The sequence below is a fragment of the Manis pentadactyla genome, chromosome 9, assembly GCF_030020395.1.
Source record: "Manis pentadactyla isolate mManPen7 chromosome 9, mManPen7.hap1, whole genome shotgun sequence".
In the NCBI taxonomy this organism is placed as follows: domain Eukaryota; kingdom Metazoa; phylum Chordata; class Mammalia; order Pholidota; family Manidae; genus Manis; species Manis pentadactyla.
Genome location: NC_080027.1, coordinates 60626574 through 60649254, shown reverse-complemented (window position 1 = coordinate 60649254; position 22681 = coordinate 60626574). Strand labels below are relative to the sequence as shown.

General features: G+C 39.5%; 1 protein-coding gene across 2 annotated transcripts in view; it reads right to left on the bottom strand.

The window, feature by feature from the left end:
- NELL1 (neural EGFL like 1) overlaps positions 1–22681 on the bottom strand; it is an 812822-nt gene that overhangs the window by 29994 nt on the left and 760147 nt on the right. Inside the window, exon 16 of one of the 2 annotated variants that reach the window (XM_036932730.2) lies at positions 4293–4433. The exons of the other annotated variant lie outside the window; for it this stretch is intronic. Within the exon in view, the coding sequence (XP_036788625.2) occupies positions 4293–4433 (141 nt within the window). The remainder of the gene's footprint in view (positions 1–4292; positions 4434–22681) is intronic. 2 annotated transcript variants of the gene reach the window in all.

Here is a 22681-nt window from a genome sequence, read left to right as displayed (position 1 = left end):
TAGGATTTGAAAATTGTGTTTGATCACAACAAAAAGGAATGACCAATGCAATTTAATTCAATACAAATCTATAAAAGATATCAAAAGACCTCAACTATATTGTAGGCTATAAAAAATCTGATGAAGAAGACAAGCCAGATGTGCTAGTTTCATAATAGAGGTACAAATAAATGGCTGGGGCATACATGAGAGGAAGCATTCTTTAAAAAAAAAAATAAGAGAAAATCGATGACAATGTTTCTTCTATGTTAACTGAACATTCTTTCTAATAATTTAGAGACTTAAAAAAACAAAAAGTCCTCCATCTAAGTACCACAATGGATCAACTGAAATAGAATCTCCAGAGTGGGATGTCTTAAAATGTTTTAAAGTCTATTCAGGTGAGTCTTCTGTGAAACAGGTTTGACAATCACTGGTTTAGGGTGTAGGACCTCATCAGGATTTTGACAGTGGAAAACAGGGACAGAGGGATAGTCAGGGAAAAGCCCACAAGCAAAGGAGTTGGGGAAAGAGACCACAGGGCTTGGGAAGCATGGAAGGATTTGAGTAGGTCTGAGGATCCATGCAAAGTATGACAGGGAGCAGAGGAAAATATAGTTTCATATCCAGGAGCAAGATCACAGAGACAGACTGGCATCTGAGGGAGTTTGAATTTTATGTTCAAAATATGTATAATTCTGTTCTTTACCCATTCCATTGCTGACTATATATATTAGTTCTCATTTCTAAATGACCCACATAACCAGGCCTAATTAAAGAACTGCTCACGACTTTTATGTTAAAACTGAGAATCACTGACTCTCACCACTGTGTCTAAACATAGAAGATAGATCACCGTCATCATCTTCTGCAAATGCCAGTTGGAAAAATTTTGTGTGCCCCGTCCCTCTCTTCTGAAACTAGAAAGATCATAAGCGAATTAAGGCGAGTGAAAGGAGGGGGGAGAGGCAGAGACTCTGATAACTCCTCAAGAGTGGTGATTCTGTCTGCCTCTATAACATTTAGAATTAGTCATTTATTTAATCATACGATCTACTTTAGGAGAAAGAGGAAAATCTTAAAACACTTTTGCTCATGAAGCAATAAATCTTGCATGGGTGCTGTTCTATATGACATTAATAACGTTTGATGCTTACATAACAGATGAAGTCAACAGAACAGGTGTTGTTGTTATCCTCATCTAACAAAAAATGGCATGGGGTGACACACGACTGTTCTAAAATCTTACAACTGCCATAGTTTAGATTCTAACATATTCCATTCCTGCTATTGTCTGGGGAAAAGTGCCTAGCTGAGTATATGCTAAAACACCTTTTTTTAAACTTAAAAGATTGCTTTAAATGCTATTTCTTTTAAATGTAAGCATTAGTAGCTGATGTTATTTATGGCCTATTCTGATGTGATAATTTTCAGTGCCATTAGGATATGTTATTATGATTCAGAATATTCCAGCTCATAAAATCCCTCAAGAACAGAGATCTTAGTGGTTTATATCCATATTCCCAGAAGGCTTACTACAGTGGTGGGGGTGATGGTGGTTCTCAACACATTTTGTTTATGAAATAAAAAACTTGCATGGTTTCATGTATTTAACATTTCATGCACCACAGTCTACATAACTAGTTATGTCAAACCAAATAGAAGATAAATCTGAACCGGTATGGTTTTTGATTGTCTATTCCTTCAATCGCTTGACATATATGCACTGAATGCCTACTTTGCGTCTACATTTCTCTGGGGGCTAAAGGTGCAATGGTGAAACACAGACAAGGTCTCAGCCCTCAGAGAATCTGTGCCCTTGTGGCAGGAGACAATTACACACATGTGTATGACCAGTAAATTTGAGAATTAAAAAAAATTCTATATGATATAAAAAAGAATGACATAATGGAGTGACTGGGGAATGAAACTTTAGATAAAATGGTCAGAGAGTGTATCCTTGGAAGAGTGGCATTTGAGCTGAGAAGTAAATGGAGAAAGAAGACAGCCATGCAGTTAGGGATGTTGAGTGTTCTAGATAGAAAGATTGGCAAAGGCAGAAGCCCGAACTGGGTGAGTTCACTGTCATGCTCAAGGCATGCTGCCTAGCATGGTAGAGAGAAATCAGCAGGGAAGGCGACCATGACATCTGAGCCCTAACGGCACATGTGGACGTGACAATAAACTACTGATAACTACATCAGAGCGACAGCGCAGACTGGAAATGCATCTGGATTCTTGGGTGGAGAGTCACCTGTGACCTGGGGCTGAGTCTGAACTCATATCAAACCACTATGTGGCTGGGAGCAAAATGTCACCTTTTCTGAGACTGAGTTTCTTTGTTACGCACAAGAAGTGGTTGCATTTTCTCATTTTTTGAATACCAGCTACCAAAGGGTTTCACTAGAGAAACAGAAGAATGAAGTCCATTTCATACAGTCTAGTCAGAGAGCAAATAAACTGCATGGTGGTGTAACAAGTAAAGCTACTGCAACACACACCAGGGTAAAAGGTCTAGAGTTGGCAGGGGAGAGGAGTGATAACTTCTAGGGAGACATTGAAGAATACTTCATGGGCCCCTAGTGAAATAAGCTGAATTTAGGAAAATGCTCCTATGTGAATCAACATGATCAAGGAAAAGGCAGGGTTGTCTTGGATTCAGAGTTCTGTTCTGTTCCAGCCAGAGGAGACGGCATACAGATGTGTGCAACACCATGGCAGGTCAAGCTGGTTATAAAACTTGGTTCAACCATGTGATGTCTCAAGTCCTTTATGCACTAAAAAGCTAAGAGTCTCTTTAATTAATGAGGTCAAATACTGTTTTTAAAAATGAAATACTTATTTTTAGCCCCCAAATGGACATCACATATGTCATCAGTCTATCTCCATTCCTCCATAACAACAGTCATTGGATCTATTCCTAGTCACATAACATCTATGTATGCCGAGAAGACCCAGAATAAATGTAAACCTCTTCCTAAGGTCACAAATCATCATTAAACCATAAAAGAAACAGGCAGAGTATGGGGTGGAGTGCTAACTATGCAGGAACCTTTACAATAACAACTAACAAATACTTACTGGATGTTTAGCAGATATTAATACAATGAATTTTCATAATACTCAAACTAACTAGGTAAGAACATTTCCATTTTACAGCTGAGATAACTGAGGTATAGACTAGATAAGACCATGCCCAAGGTAACCTACTTAGAAGCAGCAGAGCTAGAATATGACTGCAGGAAGGCTGTCTCAAGGGTCCACGGTTTTTACAGCTACACTGAATGCCTCTCAATAGTCATGTCAAAACTGTGGTGTACAATCATGCTGTGTGCCCACCGTTTCCTAATTCATCTTTGCTTTAGGGTAACCTCAGGGGAAAAGCTGGAAAAACACTAAGGGATCTCAGCAGCAACCTTTAAAAAAAAAAAAGGTAAGCAATAAGCACAGATAATGTTTTTAAAGTCAAATTCCCATTGTCTGATTCAGTAGCATTGGCCCTCAGAACTTTGGGAACCTGTGGTCAGAATGCTTGCCCTCCTGGTCTATCCAAATCAGCAGTAAGAATTCAGCTGAATCCATCTGACATGAAATAACTGGATGGGCCACGGCTCTCATGCAAACAGTTATATTTTTGATTAGCTGTCTGGATATCATGAAGTTTGTAAGGTCTTAAAGGTAAAGAATTTCATCTGTTAATTTCCTGTGTCTTGCATTTAACAGAACCATAAGCAGAACAGTGATTAAGGAGGCCTTTGCCAAGATGATGGTGGGGATGGCAACAATAATAATGTCACCGTAATTATATCATGTTTGTGCATCATCTCAAAGCTTACAATCCTTAAATATATGGTATGCCATTTAATCCTAACAATATACATATGTTATTATCCCATTTTTACATTTTCACAGATGAAAGCTCAGAGGGGTACAGTGACTTTCATGGTACAAACCTGAGATTTAAACTAAACTTTCTAAGTCTAGTACTATTTCACCTTCTCCCACAGAGGCCTTCAAATAGTTAATATTTTCAGCAAGCCATCACCGTTTTCTTTAGAAAGAACTAAATACCACAGTATACAGATCCAGGTTTTGATACACTGACTGCCCCAGTTTTGTATACAAGTTCTAAAACCCTACACTAAAAAATCCTGGTCTCATCCTTGAATTGTTGAGGGAGGAAATTTGAAAACTGATGAATTTAACCAGCAAGGAGTCATATTTTAACACTGGGAGCTGAACAGGGTACCAAAGCAGGCTGGCCCTCCTGCTAAGGTCCAGACGGATGGAGGGCATGGCTGAAAGCTGCTTACCAACACAGGACTCCCCGGACAGTGAATAGGTCCCATCGTCATGGAAACCGCTTCTGCACTCACAGTGGTACCACCCTGGCAGGTTAACGCAGCGGGAATGGTTGTGGCACTCAATGATTCCCTCTGTACATTCATCAATATCTGCCTCAGAGAAAAACACAAGCCCACCAGGACATTAATTTCTTTTGACACTAACCTTTCAGTAAACACCTAAAACATGCTCATGTCAACATATCAATTAAAACTGGTTGGTCACCTAAAAGGAGAGTTACAGGAAAAAATAAATCCCACTTTTTTCCCCCAGAATCTAAACAAATTGAAAGCTTCCTCTTGGGATGCTTTCTCATATATTGAAAAATAAGTGAAAGCTGATGGTCATAAGGACATTTCTAATTGCAAATGCTGCGTGGCTTCTGAATCATCACAAACAAAATTTAGGATGTCTTGCACAGTTTGGGTATTAAGTGCATATGCTTTTCTGATTCAATGGTTCCAAAATTGGATTTGCAGATATTGTTTGGTGTTCTTCAAAAATATCTATAAACAAATAAGTACAGGGGAATCTGGGCTAAATAGTGTTAAACTGATTTTTTTACATTGCAGTCTCAGAGACTTATTATTTATATTCCCTGTAAACTTAGGATAACCATGTACACTGTTCCTCAAATGTATTTGGCTAAGGAAGGCTTTTTCTCAGGGCACTTTTAATGTCTTGTGAAACTAATATTCTGGGGAGCAAACTGGGAATTTACTATTCTAATTCTTTTAAAACTGTTGATTCACTTGAGGGCTTAATTTATAATAATCTACCAGAGATCCTCAGTCTTCAGTCACTCCTGATGAAAAGAAGTATTCTGGGCTTTGCTTGCTCTAGGACCTGGCTTTTCAGGCTCAGCAAAGTCCTAGATCCTGCACAGATCCTCTAGTCCGAAGGCTTGCTAGCTGGGAATCGCCTCCTAGTTCTCTTGGAAATACCTGAACTACAGCATCTTATATGCACAGAAATCTAATTAATACTGGGATACAACACATCATGAAAAAGACACACTTTGGAGTCTTCTTCACAGTGCCCTGCAGCAGGCAGCAGCTCAGGGACAATCAGCTACCTGTGTTCCCCGAAGTTCCAGTCCCTTCACGGGTCCTGAGTCACACACAGAGCTGTCAGTGTCATTGGAAACCTGTCATTCTTATCTCATGGCACTCCAGCCAAGTAAAGAGAGAAAAGGTGTAGCTCTTTTCACCGCACAACTCCTTTTTCTGCCAACTGCCATCTTTTTCCTTTAGGACTTGTATCATTCAGCCCAACCAGTTCCTTGATGTACAGAATCTCCTCAGTTTCCAGGTGCCATTGGCCCTCAGGACCCAGTCCTTTGACAGCACTTTGCTACTGCAGTCAAGTCGTGTGTGCATCTAGTATAAATCCTCAGAGAATGAATTCTCAAAACACATTGTGATTTCTGGTATTCTACAGGTGTGCGGTTCTATGGGACACACCTTGGATCACCAAAAATGTCAAAAACTGAAATAGAGAGGTGACTTGAGGAGATGTCTGACAGAGAGGAAGGGCCAGCCCAGGTCATGAGTCAGGTCAGTATTTTGAATACAAGTCACCAAGAGACACAAGCTTAACTAGAAGACTGCTTGTCAGAGGTAATTTTTCTGTGTTAGGCTGAAAGAGCTCTCTGTAGCAGAGCAGCAACAAATTCTACCTCAACATTTATTCCCAAAGCTCCCAGCAAGGCAGTCATGCTCACAGACCTTGTCACTTCTAGACTACTGACAGTATTTAGCTAACAACCATCGAGCCACAACTAGTGTTTTGGAAAACCAGCAAAGCAAAAGCAAAAGCTTCTCAAATAAGTGAAGCAATCATGCCCCAGCTGGCCTGAGATATGTCTAGCTTACACCTCCTGCCCCATTTTACTCTCAAAACCATTCCAGTTTGGAGGATAAATTATCTGAACATCTTACAAATATTTCCTCTAGCCCTCAATTCAATAGGTAATTTCTAAGAGGAGGAGGAGTGGTGAATTGTGTGCAAATATTTTTTCAGTTTAGGTATTTTTATTCCCAAAATAAAATGATGAGAAAGACCAGTAATAGCTTCTGTAATCCAGCAGGACAGAAGGTATTTGTGTGTGGCACTGGGGACTCTCATAGGGAGTGAAGACAGGCAGGCACTTACATGCCAACAGCTTCCCCGGAGACCCTGGGAAATCCCTGGCTTACATCAAAAATGAGAAAAGCAGTGGAGATGTCCCTTGTCTGGGAGCTGCACTGCCCACAGCAAATTCTGGGGAATCAATGGGAAAAACCAGGGCTCATCACACCTGGCACCTGGTGACAGGGCTGCACATTTCTGTTCAATGCCCAAGGTCTATAACTGAAGCCAAAAATTCCATTTTATATGCAACCAGACTGTTCTCAAGAGGTGCTCATATTTTCATCGTGTTCATAAAATTGGTTGTTTCTTCTGCATAGTCACAGTACTATTAAAAGCACCTGCCACAAACCCAAAATACAGAAAACACTTGGAGGCTTTTCAGTGACATTTTGGGGACTTGAAAAACTATGCATGGGCTGTGGCTGCCTGTGTCCTCAGAGATATGTTTCTCTCAGTCAGCAATTGCTACAGGTAAACAAACAAGACAGATGCTCTGGGAATGGGGTCTTGGTGACTTCACTATGGAATCCAACTCTGTCTCTTGAGGAATTCTGATGAACCGCAGAAAGCCTGTGCTGGCGGAGGTCACTGAGAGGATGTGCGTGCCAGCTGACCTGTGAGCTGGGCCTGTGTGATGGGAGGCTCCTCATCCCCTCCCCTGTCCTTGGAATGTATGTTCTGCTCACTGTTCCCACAGTGGGAGCCATTTTCAAGGACGCAGCCTTGAGAGAGCAATGTGCTGTTGAGACCATCTGGACAGTGAACGTGACTGAACCCAGTTAAGGCCTCTATGCAAACTTTTCAGATTCTAGCAGGTCAGCACGGAAACCTAATTGTCTTACCACTACCCAAGAGGTGCCTGGTACATGAGTTCCCTTCTTATTAAACCTGCCACCTACCAATCTAGGGTGGTCTGCCTCTTTCTCTCGTTGCCTTACATGTCCAGGGACCAGTTTACAGACCAACAGCCAAACTGCATCACACAGTATGTCAGCCACCCCAAGGAGAAGGACAAACAAAAGCAAATCATTTTTCCTTCCTATCAAATCCTAGGATTTTGTTTAAGTCTCCGTTTAATCTAGCACAAACCTGGCAATGTGGCAGAGGACACGAAATGCTGGGGATTCTCCAGAGAGAATCTATAGCATTCATTTCTGTATCCTCATCACCAAGTGTCTGCTTCATAATAACGCACATTACAGCCCAGGTCACAAAGGGAACAAGTGGTGAAACCAGGTCAAAACTAGCTAGAGACTGTATCTGTCACTTCTCTATCATATCATCTTGTTGATGAAGTAAGGAAGATTTACACAAAGATAATGGATTTATTCAATTATCTAAATGTATGTTGACCTGAAGGATATTTCCGTTACAGGATATATCCATCAAGGATATTTGCATTACAGGAGATGCAAAAGTGAAGACACAATTCCTGAAATGCAGAAAGTAAACATACTTATCCTTTAAACCCAAACGATAGCACCTTTTCCAACTCCTCCAGACACACAGGTCCTCCCCCCCTTATACTGGTGCCTCAATACATACACACATCTCATCACGCACATAATTTGTTTGATCACAGTTATTTCCCTTTTGTGTCCCACAGTCAGATGCAAATTTCCCAAGAACAGGAACAACATCTTAGGTTTATATTTCTAGTGATAGTAAGTGTGTGTGTCAAGCAATATGAAGGTGTCCAACAAAAGTTTGTGAGAACGAATGAATGAGAAATAAATGTGCATGGACTGAATGAAAGGAACCATGGAAATGCGCTGTAATAGAGATTCAAAGCACCACAGATTTCCTGCTGTTTGCAAATAATGAAGATACAATGTCAATTCACGAAACTAAATATAATGGAGTTAGTTTAACCTTTACATGTTATTTATCTCTAAAAGACACCATGTAGTTTCTATTCAGTACTTTGCTTCTATGTCTATTCTTCAGAGGTTTTTAAGGAGGAACAATAGGCAGCAAAAGACAGTTATAATTGCCTTCAATGAAGAGTTCTACCTATACCTTGAGTTTTTATTCACCATGAAAAACAGATAACTACCAAAGATTTTTTCATAGGATGTGTCCCAACATTTAACCTTACTTGGAATGTGCAGTGTATTTGCTTTCCAAAGCCATTTGCAAGAACAAATCCTTGGATTTTTGTAAAAATCTAGTCTGTTGCATCAGATGAACCTCTTCATCTGATCTCCTTTCTGTCTCAGATATGCTATCTGAAAATTTATGAAATTATTAAAGTTTTCTCAACACTTATTTTCAAGGAGATACTTTTGTATTTCACATTAATTGGTTAATATTCATAGTGAAGCCGTCACTCAAGTTGCAGCTGGGCTACCTCTTTTCTAAGGATTTGTAGGGTACATAGGTTGAGTCACAGGGAAAATTTTTTATATTTTCATTCATTCAACAAAGTTTATTGCACACACATGTATGAAGCATTATACCCTGTGATACAGAGATGAAAAATAAGGTTCCTGTGCTCCAGACACACACAACCTATCAGGGCAAACTGGACTATTCAAAACATACCATGGTTAAGAACATGGGCACTGGAGACAGACATGATTTCAAATCCCTGCTCACCAACACACTAATACACTGTACACTGTTCAGATTTTCCCAAATATTCTCATTTGTAGACTGGAGAAAATAAAGTCAAATTTCATAGGATGGATAGATAAAACAGACACTTAGGCAAAATTTATTATTTCTCCTGTTGCATAGGGTATTCACATTAGAGTTTATACTACTAAAAAAACAAAAGACAAAAAAATTAATATCAACTAAAGAAACTGGTTAGGACTCAGAGGTGATTTTTGTGTCGTTAAAATATTCATTTGATTTTGAGACAGCTGTAACATAGTAAAACACTCAGGAACAGAATCTTTGAATCTGTAATATATACCCCACAAAAACATAGATTGTCTCCCCACCAAAAAGTCACATGAATTTAAGGAAGTGGGATCAGTAACATAAAGTGCCACCATTATAGTAAATAACAGCCTTATTATTACTAAATATTTGCTGACTGCCTGGACTGTACTGAATATAGCATGCATCTGAATGTTTAAGTGAAACTAAAAAGGGAAATATCTGAGACAGAGAGACTGTGGTAGAAACAGGCTAGCTCTTCCATCTTCTATGCTTCTTGGGCTCCTAAGAATGTGTCCTGAGCATGCCTCCTTTGCATGCAGGTGAGGCTATGTGACTGAGTTTTAGCTCTAGGGATATGTAACCTAATCCCAAAAGAGCCCACAAGAATGTCTCACGTGAGCCTCCATGCTATTTCTCCCTGCTCACTGTAGGGTAATGTATAGGAAACCTTGGAAGCTACTTTTCAAAAGTGGCAGAGCCTTTGTCTGCCTGGTTCCCTGCATGACTATGCAGAACAGAGCTCTTCCACAGACCTCAAACTTCATGGCCTATTAATAGGAGCAGAAATAAATACCTTCCTATCTTATTGAGCCATTCTACAGTTTGGGGTGCTTTATTGCTGCAGCTAGCATTTCCTAACTGTTTTGATAGACCGCTTTCCATATTAAGAGGAAAGACTGTGCTCAGGTCAAAACCATGTGGCACAATGTCTACAACAAAACCAAACAAACAAGAAAAGCCCTCAGCACCAACCACATTGTGGAAGCAGCTAAAGGACTGGGAGAAGTTTTGTGCTGGATGTGAGTCAAGATAATGCGCCAATGAGACAAAGCTTTGTAGTCTGATGCACTTGAGTTTGAGTCCTGGCTCTATTTATTTCCTAGCTGTGGGACTCCAAACAAGTTACCTTTTTTCAGCTTCAATTTCCTTGGCTCTTCAATGAGGATATTACTTAGCCCATAATGTTGCTTTAAGGATTGAATGAGATCCTTGTAAAGCTACTCTGCAAAGCAGACCGGCATTCATTAGGCCTGCAGTGATTAACGTTCTCTAATTTCTAATCCCCACTTGGTCAGAGAGAAGCCGACCCTGCCAATACAGTGTGTCCACGCCAGTACAGTTCAAGTCCCCAGGCTTCTATTCCTGATGCGAAAAGTGAGAGGACTGTGCTCCAGCACACTTCAGTCCTCTTGCAGCTTTAATACTCTAGACCGTGGGAGCTCGGGGTTTTGGACTTAGGCTTTCATCGGCTACTAACCAGCTGAGGGGTTGCGATAAGGTTTAATTGAACTCTTTGCACCTCAGTTTCCTCATTAGCCAAACTGCAATTAAAAAAATACATGTTGGTCTCACAAACGAAGCTCCAGTAAGGTATGACTAAGCTCTGGAAGTCAGTGAACTGCTACAGAAAATGTACCGTGACATCATTCTTACTGTTTCTTACATCATTCTTACTGTTTCTTCTTTGTACATCCTGATTAGCAACTAGCTTTGGTCCATTACACTGAAAGAGTCTTGCTATTAATAAGGCATCAGTGGCATGGGTGATATGGCTCTTTGCCTTTTGTACATCTCTTTCTTTACTACTGGGCACAAGAAAATCAGTCTCTTCCTGATTACACCCTTCTAATTATGTCTCTGAAGTTTTTTTTTTTTTCCTGTCTATTCCCTAAACAAATCATTCCCAAATTCTTCCATAAAGAATCAGTTCATTCACGCTTTAACTCTCCTCTCTAGTTTCTGGGGGCTCTCTGACCTATATGTCTAAACTGACCTCTAACACAAGTTCATATACATATTTATTATTGCCTATGGATTAGCTAATCTCAGAGATCTCATTTCAAACCCATTCTGCCCAAAGTGCTACATAACACATATCTTTCTATGCATCAAACTTATTTTCCAGGACCCACCATACCTTCCCAGCTCTCATTCCTCACAACCAATGAAGAAAAGGTCAAAGTTCTCATAATGACTTACTAAGCCTTCCATGATCTTCTTATGTCCTTGAAGTCATTAAACACTGTTCCTTTTGTTACCCAGGACAGCCACACTGCCTTCTAGCTCTTCCCCGGGCACACCCGACGTGCCAGCCTTTGCATATGTTGCTTGCATATGCTGTTCCTTCTGCCTAGAGTGCTCTCAGATACTCCCATGGGTTAATCTCGCCACGTCCAAGTCTTTAATCATCTTCTCAAGCTCAAACACTCCCTATCCTCTCTCTTGCTATAGTTTAATCTTTTGTACTTATCGCCATCTAACAAACTTTGTATTTTAAATATCTTACTTACTTTTTATTTTCTTCCCCATACTACAGTGTTAGCCCCCATGAGGATATATGAGGACAGAACAGGACCTGGAACTCAGTGGGCACAAAATGAATATTCACTGAATGCAGGAAAGGCAGAGTAAGGGAAGAAAGGTACAGTGGAAAGCTTTCCTTTGACATGGTTTAAAAATCTGCTTTGCATCCATTCTCTAGATCTGTTGCCAAAAACCATGCTCCATTTCCTTATTTCCGCAGATGTGAGATAGTGCAGTATCTCCTGGTTGATCTTTTAGTCACCGATCTCTCCAACCCATACAAAATATTAGAATGTTTATTAGGGTAACATTCCTAAAACGACTCACTCAGGAAAATGTAATTAAAATAACACTAGCTATTTTGGCATTCAATAGCTACTTCTGCTTAAGTAAGTCACTTTTCAACTCAATACACTAATTCTTTTGTTTTTATAGCAAGCAAAGTTTAAACTGGATCAGTGTTTGTCTTAGGCAGACCAGATGAATCTCCAAATGGACCTCCCTGGAGTGGCCACTCAGCAACTACACATTTCTGCAGTGTGGAGCTATTCAGGTTTCACTGCTATGAACACCGGTGTGAACTAGATCATACCCACTCTCACCTGAAATTGCTGATTCTGTGACTTTATTATGTCATGCTCCTCTCTAGCACTCACAAATGATTTTCATTGGAAATACCTCCCACCAGGCATTTAGACATAAATAATCTGGCCTTACTTTGCTTACTAATTCACTTTTATTTCTTAAAATTCTTGAGCACAAAGCTTTTGCACACTCTGGCCTGGCTGTCTTAGTATTCACATATTCTATACACAATATCATTTCATGCTTCCTAGCCTGTAAGTGACTGTTTTTTCTTAAATTAAAATCCAAGCACACATATTAATTCCACAAAAAGTCCTCTTTCTTTTCTCTGAATCCCAATAAATGTTTAACCGTTCTACTACCCCATTTATCTCTTACATCCATTCTGTTTTACAATATTCTGTTTCTTGATAGTTTCTCTGATATCTCTTGATAATTTTTGAATTTCTACCTATTATTACTATGTATTGTTCCCTCTGACAAGTGCTTTATATTCCTTATTTCATGTGATCCTCAGAATGCCTCTGACATAATTTGAACGTCCTTAATTCTACAGAAAATGGAGGCTTAGATGTTTAAACATGTCCATGGTACAGCATCTGGGAAGTGGCAAACTGAAGATTTAAAACAATGTCTGTATTTGAGTTCAAAATACATATTATCAACCATTACATCATACAGTGGGACAGCCTTTGTATATTTTGGAGTAAGAATTAGCTTCTCTTTTATCAACACCTATAGTTAAACACCATTTAAGACCTAAAGCAGACTTAACTAGTTGTTAGCTATTGAGTTCCAGGTGAAAAAGTTGAGTGGAGATTTCAGTTAACACTACCACAGAGGTGGCAGAACTTAACCTAGACAATTTAACTACCTGCTGTAATGAAAAACACTCTTCTGAGAAAAATCCTGCCCTTGTTAAGTAGGACCATAAACTTCCATATGCAATAAAAATTGTTAGACATCTAAAAAAATACTATGACCCATGCGAAAAAGAAAAAGCAGGTAAAAGAAACCAATGCCATTGCTAACTTAAATGTTGCATTTAGTACACAAAACTTTAATGGTTAAATAAACCATTATGTTCAAGGACTGAAATAAAAACACACTGAGTTGAAAAATGAACAGGCTTCTACTTTTAACCAATATTGAGTAAAAGAGACTGGACTTACCTTTCTACTCCAAATACATAAGAACAGACCCAACCATATACATGAAAAAAATGGTTTTAACAATATTGGAAAGTAGGCAACTAAAGAAGAGTGATCCCTGAGAGACACGAAGCACATGAGAGGAGTCTGACAACTGCCCCAGTTTGCTACTATGAGAGAGGTCCGGGCCACGGTGCAAAGGGGAGGAACTCAGGGGGGCCCAGTGGACTGCCTGGTTTAAGGATTTGGAGCTGATGGTAAGGAGAAACAGGCAGCTAGAGTTTATAGGACAGAGTATTGGGGAGGGGGAGATGCACAGAGAGAGAACTCTGGAGTCTGCAGGGTGTTACCTTCAAGGATTCAGCAGAGTATTGATCAGAAAATGAGTGTGATGAAACTACACAAAGCTGGAGAAAGACCAGCAGAATGGACTAGAGGTAATAGTGCCTGAGGCTCACATAGGAGGGGAAGAGTGCCTGCTTCCACCAACTGGACTGGAAATTCTCATACTCACTGGTTAATACTGGATAGAGTACACTAAAGGGTCTTGCATCAGTAGTGCAGAATAATTAGCCTTATATTAAACATTGCTCTGGCTCCAAGTAAAAATATTAAAAGGCCCAAAAGGATTTAAATGTGTATAAATACATTAAGTGTCCCCCAGTAGAAAGCTCAGGAATATTTATAGGAACACAAAAATATGCAGCCTCCAACAAGGTAAAAATCAACACTGACTAGCATCCAATCAAAGATTATTAAGATGAATGGAAATAGGAAAATGTAACTCAAAGTGAAGAGGGAAAAAAAATCATTTGACACCAATGCACCTGACACAGGTGTCAGAATTAGAAGGCAGGACATTAAAACAGCTACTGTAACTATATTCATATGTTAAAAAGTTAACTAGGGATATGAAAAGAGTATATATATCTTATCAATTTATATATATATATATATACATATACATATACGCACACACACATAGACACACACACACACACACACACACACACATACACATTTGTATATATCTCCAAATCAAGCTAATAGAGATAAAGGATACAATGTATATGATGAGAAATATAATGGATGGGGTTATTGGCTGAATAGATGTTAAAGAAGAAAAGTGTTGGAACTTCAAGACACAAACATAGAAACTATCCAAAATGAAATATGAAAGAAAAACACTTAAAATTAAGGAAGCGTTAGTGAAGTATAGGAGAAAATCAAGTGACCTAAGATATGTATAAACAGAGTCCCTGAATAAGGAGTAGGAAGACAGAAAAAGCTTGGAGAAATACTGGCCAAAAATACTCTGTGTTGAAAACTATATGAACAACCCCAAGAAGCTCAATGAACCCCAAGTGCAAAAGACATGAAGGAAAGAACATGAAAGTACATCATAATCAAGCTTCCACAAAAGGGTGATAAAGTAAAATATCTTAAAAGTAGTCAGAAAAAAAAACGTGTTACATGGAGAGGAACAAAGAAAAGAATGTCAGCAGATTTCTTTTGTGAAACAAAGCAAGGGAAAAGACAGCCTAGTAATAGCTTTAAAGCTTTTAAAGAAAAAGAAAACCTGTCAACTTAGGATTCATGCCTAGCCAAAATAAATTTCAACAATGAGTGAAAGTAAAACATTTCAGATATATAAGAGCTGAAAGGAATCATCACTTGTGTTTCTGCACAACATGAAATGTTAAAAGGAGTCCTTCAGGCAGAAGGAAAATGATAACAGATGAAAATATGAACATCCACAAAAAAAATGAGGAACCCTGGAAATGTTATCTGCATGGTAAAAGCAGAAAATACTTTCTTATTATTGCTTAAAAATTTTTTTTAAATTATTTTTACTTATGTTTTTATTTTTTTACTTGTTTTCTTATTGTTTCTCTTTAATAAATTTTGACTGTTTATATAAACACAATGTATGCTTGGGTTTAAAGTATCTGAAATAAAATGTATTACAGCAATAGCATGAAGTCCAACAGAAGAAATGAGTACACTACTGTAAGTTTTTCATATTCTACATGAGGTAGTATAGTATCACTTGAAGGCAGATTATAACAAGTTGAATATGTAGTTATAAAAGCCACAATAACCAGTAAAATAACAAAGCAAAGATTTATAATAAGGAACCAGTGGAGATAAAATGGGATCCTAAAAATTATTCATTGCAAAATAGATATAAAAAAAGTTAAAAGGGAAAATACAAAAAAGTAAAAATGAACAACAAAAAATACAACAGATGAATGTAATAGAAAACAAGGGCTTCAAGATAAGGAAAAGTAGCAAAGGTCAAAAAGACATCTCATAAGAGTCAATTCATCAAGAATATGTAACAATCTTAAATATTGAGAGTTCTTAATAGCAAAGCTTCAAAATACATGAACGAAAATGAAAGAACTAGAGGGGAAAATACACAACTACAGAGACTTTCACATCCCTATTTTAGTAATTGGTAGAATAACTGGACAGAAAAATGCCAATAAGAGCATAGAAGAACTGAATACTCATTGACCTTTACTGAACATTGCACCTAACCACTGCAGCTTGTATTCTCTTTTTTTCATATAACAAATGCTGGTCCATAAAACAATCTCAAAAAAATTTAAAAGGCTGAACCATTACAGATTGTGTTTTCTGACTACTCAGAATTAAATTAGAAATCAAATAACAATATGATAAATACAAAAAGTGAAATATATTTGGAAATTATACAATATCAAAAGCCCATGAGTTTAGGAAAAAAGCACAAGAAAAAAATGAAATATTGTGAACAGAAGGATGATAAAAATTCAACATCATAAAATTGGTAGGAATCAGCTAAAGCAATGCCTAGAGACCAATGTATGGCATAATGCTTGTATCAGAAAAAAGGAAAGTTTAAAACAAGTGATCTAACTTTCCAATCTAAGAACTAGTACATGAGAGGCAAATAGATTTTTACACTATTTATCTGGTCCTGCCAACAGGGCTGAAGTATGCAAGGTAGGGCTAGTGACCACATAACAGGGTCTCAAAGACTCCACTAAAGTACAAGGAGTATTTCTTAACATAAGCTGAGGCAGAATAGTCAAATGTAGACTTCTCATACAAAGAACCAGAGGAAAAACAAAAATATGATTCTGCACATCAAAACCAAAAAAAAAAAAAAGAGTCAAGGAGAAAAGTTAAAGGAATTATGAAATATAGATCTAAGAGAATGGAGAGCCGGTAAGCATGGGTTGTAAGGAGGCACACGGCAAGAGGCCCAGGAATGAGAACTTGAATGGCTAAGTAGGGGCTGAAACACCTTGGACTTTGGACCATTGATTACAAGTTATACTTTGATTCTGCTTAACCCCCCTCTGTGCCTCCACAAATAAACATATTGTCTCACATAATCTAAAAATCCAAGGGCTCTACAGTCTATGGGATCCAGGTATAATCAAACAGTATCATCAGGATTAATCTCCTCTTTTCTTACTCTAATGTATATACTTCACTCTAAACCGGAGCCTCTCCATGTAGTGGCCCGAGCTGTCCAAGGCTAATATCATTCTAATATATCAAAAGAAGAGTAACTTAACAACAACATTGTCAAAAGTCCAGAATTGAGCTTCACTGGTCTCACTTTGGTCATTGCTGAGTCCTGAAGTAATTACTGTGGCTGCGTGTGGATTGCCAGCCCACCCCTGGAGCAAGATGTGAAATCAGTTCCACTTGAGGTATCTTGAATTGAGATGAGTTCAACTGGGTTTTTCTTCCACGACTGTGGCTTATGAAAGCAGGCTACTTTGGACAGTCTGCAACTCTCCGTTCGGAATGCTTTTCATGTAAAGGGTACCTTCAATCCTCTATTCTCCTTTTGGTATCCAGTCAAAATTCTTGATTTATGCATTTATTGCTCTCAAGAGGGTAAATAAACACATCAATGTCACTCTATAAACTCAGTATGAAAGGCAGCTCTTTGAGGCCTCTGGGAAGGCGACAGAGTACACTGCATGCTCTAAAGGGTCACATAATATGTTCCAGCAATTCTTTGGGAACATCATTATCAACCCTATCATTGCTGTCATCATCATCACCGTTAGGCCTTATTTTGTGATAAGCATGGAGTTAACTGCTCTAGTTTTAAAATTCTTCTGTCAACCTTATATACAGTATGCATTTGTGGCTGACTCTTTGTCAGCCATTGTCCCAGCTCCCTGTGCTAGTCATTCATCTGTTTTCTTTCGATCCAGTACCTGCTTTTCCTTTGTTGACTCCTGAGGGTTGTATTTCAAAGACTCTTTCGCCAACTGGTGTTCAGGGAGGCATGACTGGAGGCATCGATGAAACATAGGAGGGAGGGAGGAAGACAGAAGCACGATATTTCTTCCCATACTCTGCACCTTTGGCGGCATCTCTGACAATGGCTATGGCTCTCCAGTAGAAGCAGTGGCCTCGGCTCCCTGCAGGGCTAATCCTCCAGGACACGCCTACTTCCCCCACCACCCATTAAGCTCGTCTAACACCTTTGTAAATAATTCATTCTGTTATATTATCTCCACTGAATTACTTGCTGAGGTTTCTGTTTCCCTGGCAGAATGTGACTGATACACCACCCTCCACTTCCTTCTGATAGAAGAGCTTTGACTTGTTTACCTAAAGACTAGTGATTCCTTAATCACAGAAATAAGTAGGCCCACATCCTAGCCCCAAGGCTGAATCACTCATGATTCTGAAGTGATCCTCACACTATCAAAATTAGTAACATTAGGGAATACATGAGAAATGAAAATTATCAGGCCCTACCCCTGCAAACTGAATCACAAATTTTGGGGGGAGAGCCCAGCAATGTGTATTTAAACAAGCCTGCCAGAATCATCCTAAGGACCATACTTTGAGAACCACAGGTCTAAAAGAATAACGTTATCCTTTTTCCTTTCCAGGTGACTTGTCTGCATATGGGCATATGACCAAGTCTGGCCAAGGAGGAGTAAGGGGAAGTCTTCTGGGGATGCAAGTGACAGTGCGGTTGCCTTTCATAGTGAAATGACAATTCTTGACATACTCCTTCTACTTAGCAAGCTGGATGGAGGACTTGATAATGGGAGGTACAACCATCTTGGTACCATGGGAAAAAAATCCATTAATATCACAGACACACCAAACATGCCTTCTGACCTCACTGAGCTGCTGAACCAACCCTGGAGCTACATGTTGCCAGATTTCTTATCATGAGATATAACAATTTATTATTAAGTCACAATTACTTGAGTTTCCTGTTCCTTGTAGCCAAACATAATTCCAACCAATAGAATATTTTTATCCCTATTTTGCAAATAAGAAAACTAAGCCCAAAAGAAAGCAAATTATTTTCATAAGGCAGTATATCCAGTACATGGTATAGTGAGATTCAAACTTCTTATTCTCTGATTCCAAAACTTCAGTGGGGTACTTTACCTTTCAAAAGGTCACACTGTCACTCTTACCAAACTGAAGGCTTGATGTGATGGGGGAACTGAAATGGTTATGTTTTACTTTTCCTCTTATGCCATTATATCTAATCCTGAGTATCTTTGTGGATTTAGGAATCCTTGGTTAAGTTATACAATAGTGAAGCCATCTCTTATTTCCCTGAGGAGGAACACAAGTTAGTTTTTAATTCATTCTTGCAAGATGTTGACCCTATCCCTGTAAGGATAAGTCCAAGCTTTTTACTCTGAGTATTCCAACAACCTGCATCATTCATAGTGGAAGTATTTATGCAGACATGATAAATACGATAGCTTACTTCTAAATGAAACAGTGAGGCTTCAGCCCCCAAATGAAAAATGAGGAATTTAAGTCAGTCAGTCCTTTAGAAAACCACCATATTTCTGCCACCATCTGATTACATCAAGGGAGAATTCTTTTATGTTTTGCAATGGCAGACAAGAAACCATCACAATGAAAAAGTTATTTTGGAAAAAATAAAAGCCTTTATTTGTCACATTTACAAAGTCTTATAACTTGTGTTTTCAAATAGGAGAAAAGTTATTTTTTTTCTTTTCTGAGAGTTGCAGAAGAAATTTAGAAAAGAAAATTAAAGCACACTCTTAAACAGATAAAAGGACCTGGGATCCCCAAGAGCATTTACGCTTTGTCTGGTTATAGCTCCATGGCATCCTGGATGCATCTGCTCTGAAAATATCTTTGCTCAATGGGTGCCGGTGACATGGGATCTGGAACCAGAGCTGGCTCCAAGGGTCAGTTAAGACTTGGAAAGCACAGAGCCAGGACCAAGTATCACTAAGTGGAAACTAAGAGAATGGATCATTGCTCTTTGACTAAACAATCACTCAACCCAAAAGCCCACTTATGTATCTAGAGAAGACAAACTACTGAGAGGATATTATGTGGTGTGAGGACCACTCAGAAATAAATTAGAGGATAGTGCATTGCCTGCGGCTATTTGTCATTTGTCCTTTTTTTCAGCACCTGTGGAGAAACAACAGCTCTTTGCAACTGTGTGGGGTAGCCATTGTGATACTGGTGAGGACAAAAAATGTCTGAATTCCAGGAGCTTAGAAATCACGGAATCACACAGGAACAAAGGAATGGAATTTTTATACATGACCACCTTCAAGGTCACACACTGCAAAGATGAGAGGATCCAAGCAGGCAATCTAAGTGAATGATGTAGCCCAGGCATTAGTGAACTGGAGGGAGTACATGCCTGGCCCAGGAGGAGCCGCTGCTGCCGAGCTTCCAGTAAATGTAACCATGTCGTGCCATGCTCAAATCCCAGCAAAGACTACTTGTTCACCAGCTGAAGGTTAAGTCTGGCTGTAAGGTTGGTTTTATTATTATTATTTTTTAAAATACCAGTTAGGCCAACAGTAGGCAGGACCTAAGAAATATGTTTTCACTGAACTTGGGCTCTCAGTTTGTAAAGTCTGAGTCCAATGACCATCTTTTTACATGTAGGAAGATTGAGTCCTCCTGAGAGATGTCATTTATTTGACACTTCCTAGCTGGTTGGACAAATACCTAACAACAATAATCCATTCAACATTAGTGTGAAGAGCAGCTACGCCAACTTGCTAGACATATGCGTACACATACACACAGATGTTTATTACCTAATACAAAGTGCCCCGAGACTTTCTAGATGCCGAAATATAAACAAGGAACAGAATGCACATTTCTTTAATGTCTATTAGGTGCTAAGTGCCTAAAGACTATGTTGTAGTCTGAGAAACACAACTTACTCTTCCCATTTCACAGAAAGGAAAACCAAGAGTGTATGTCACTTCCCAAGGCCATGGAATAGTATGTGACCCTGATTCAAGTGCAGGTCTATCTGATGCCAAATACTCTGCTCCTCCTACTAGTGCACTGCTGCCTCTTTCTTTCACCTTCTTCTGTGAAATCATAAGTACCCACACATGGCCTCTTCCCTTGAGGACCACCCATTCTGTTGTGGAAGACAGACATAGAAAAAAACATGTCTCTGGAGGAAACTCAGAACCAACTACACCGAGAAACTACAGCATTTCTGGGGTCACATTCAGAGCGAGGTCTGCAAGGAGCTACTCACTCAGCTCAGCAGGGCCTCACTTGCTTTCCCTCCCTAACCTTCAGTGAGCCAAGCAGAGATACTGACCCACACGCTCCAATCTCTAGAGAATGCTCCAGCTTCAAGCATCAAACTCAGACCACGGAGTTTCTAAGAGAGCCTTTTAGATGTGAAGTGCTACATCTCCTGGGCTTGGCAATAGTGATCCTTTGTGGTGCAGCAGGGAACAGCACCCTATGTGCTGTCACACAGCTTTGTTTAAACCTCACACCCCATGATGAATTGGGTACTTTGGGGTTCAGATTTTTTCTTCAAATGTGATGAAACTGAGGCTCAGAGAGAAAACTTGCTCAAGGTGGAGGAAGTCCTGCCTCCTAGATCTATGTTCTTTGTAGCCTTTTATGTTAACTATTCAGGCATTTGGGGATAGAGATGAAAGGAGGTTAGTGTCAGGAATTGTGGATAAAATGAGAGTTCCTGTGGCCAAGATTTTCACCTGGCCCTGGTTGACTAGCTCACTGCACACCTGTGGGCAATACATGGCTGTTGACTCTATATAAAGAGCTCCACCCAGTGCTCTGGGCATGACACAGTGGCAGGGCTGCAAGGCTGCAGGAGAGCAGAGCAGAGGCTGGAGTGGTGGCAGTGCCGAGGGCAGAGGCCCAGAGGATGGCTGTGCAAGACGACTGTGCAGAGAGGCCCAGAGGATAGTTGTGTGGGACGACTATGTGGGATGGCTGTGCAGAGAAGCCTAGAGGACAGCTGTGTGGACGGAGGGGCCCAGAGGCAGAGACTGGCTTGCTGCATACAGACTTGCTCTGAATGAATGGGATTCTAGTGACTGACCTGCCACTGTGAGAAAAGTTGGGTATAACGCTTTCACCCGAAAGAGCATTCTGCTGTCAATTTTCTTTGGTCACATTGAATCCATAGTGAACTTGCCCAGGGCTGAAACCCATTGGCAAGACAGGAATCAAGGAAGGTTCCCTCAGAGAAAATTAGTTAACACATTGTGGTGGGATTTGATTCCTGTGGGAGATATTTCCATAGGCTCCCCTCTTCAATTGCTGAGCTTTCATTTTTTCTTGTACCTTTTCTGTTTCAGCAGTTTTCAATAAACTGCTCCCATTTGCTCCTTTCCCATTCTGGCTTGCACCAAAGACTGAGATTTTCAGAAAGAAGTAGAAACAGAGAAGTCACAGACGTTCACAGACTGTTGATATCGAAGGCCTTGTGAAGGTCAGTACTGTAAATATGATGTAGATGTCTAAAGTATAATTAAAAAATACATAGAAAAGAGGGCTTATTAAATCATTTAAGTGTCTTCACAAGGTTGCCAAGGAGAAGTGAAGTCATCCTTCAATATCCTGCCCCACCTTCAAGCTACAGGAAACCTTTCTTCGAAGAACTCTATCATCCACTGCCATCAAGAACATTAGTATCACGTTCATCTCCTCATTCCTTGCTTCTCAATAATGAAATAAATTGAAATCAGTCCTCAACAAAATGGGACAGGCATGAACACTGTAAAAGGAATAATTTCCCAATTCCTAATGCAGGGCTTTCCTGTCACAAAGAAAACTGCACTAGCCTCCATGTCGGGTCTATTCCCACGGCCTTGGAACACACGACCAAAACAGTCAACCCTGGGGTCATATACAGCCCACACACATTAGATGGTTTTGCTTGGCTCACACAGTTATATTTAACAACTGAACCAGGTGCCAACATTAAGAATCTGGGGATTTCACATACAAATTTTGGATTC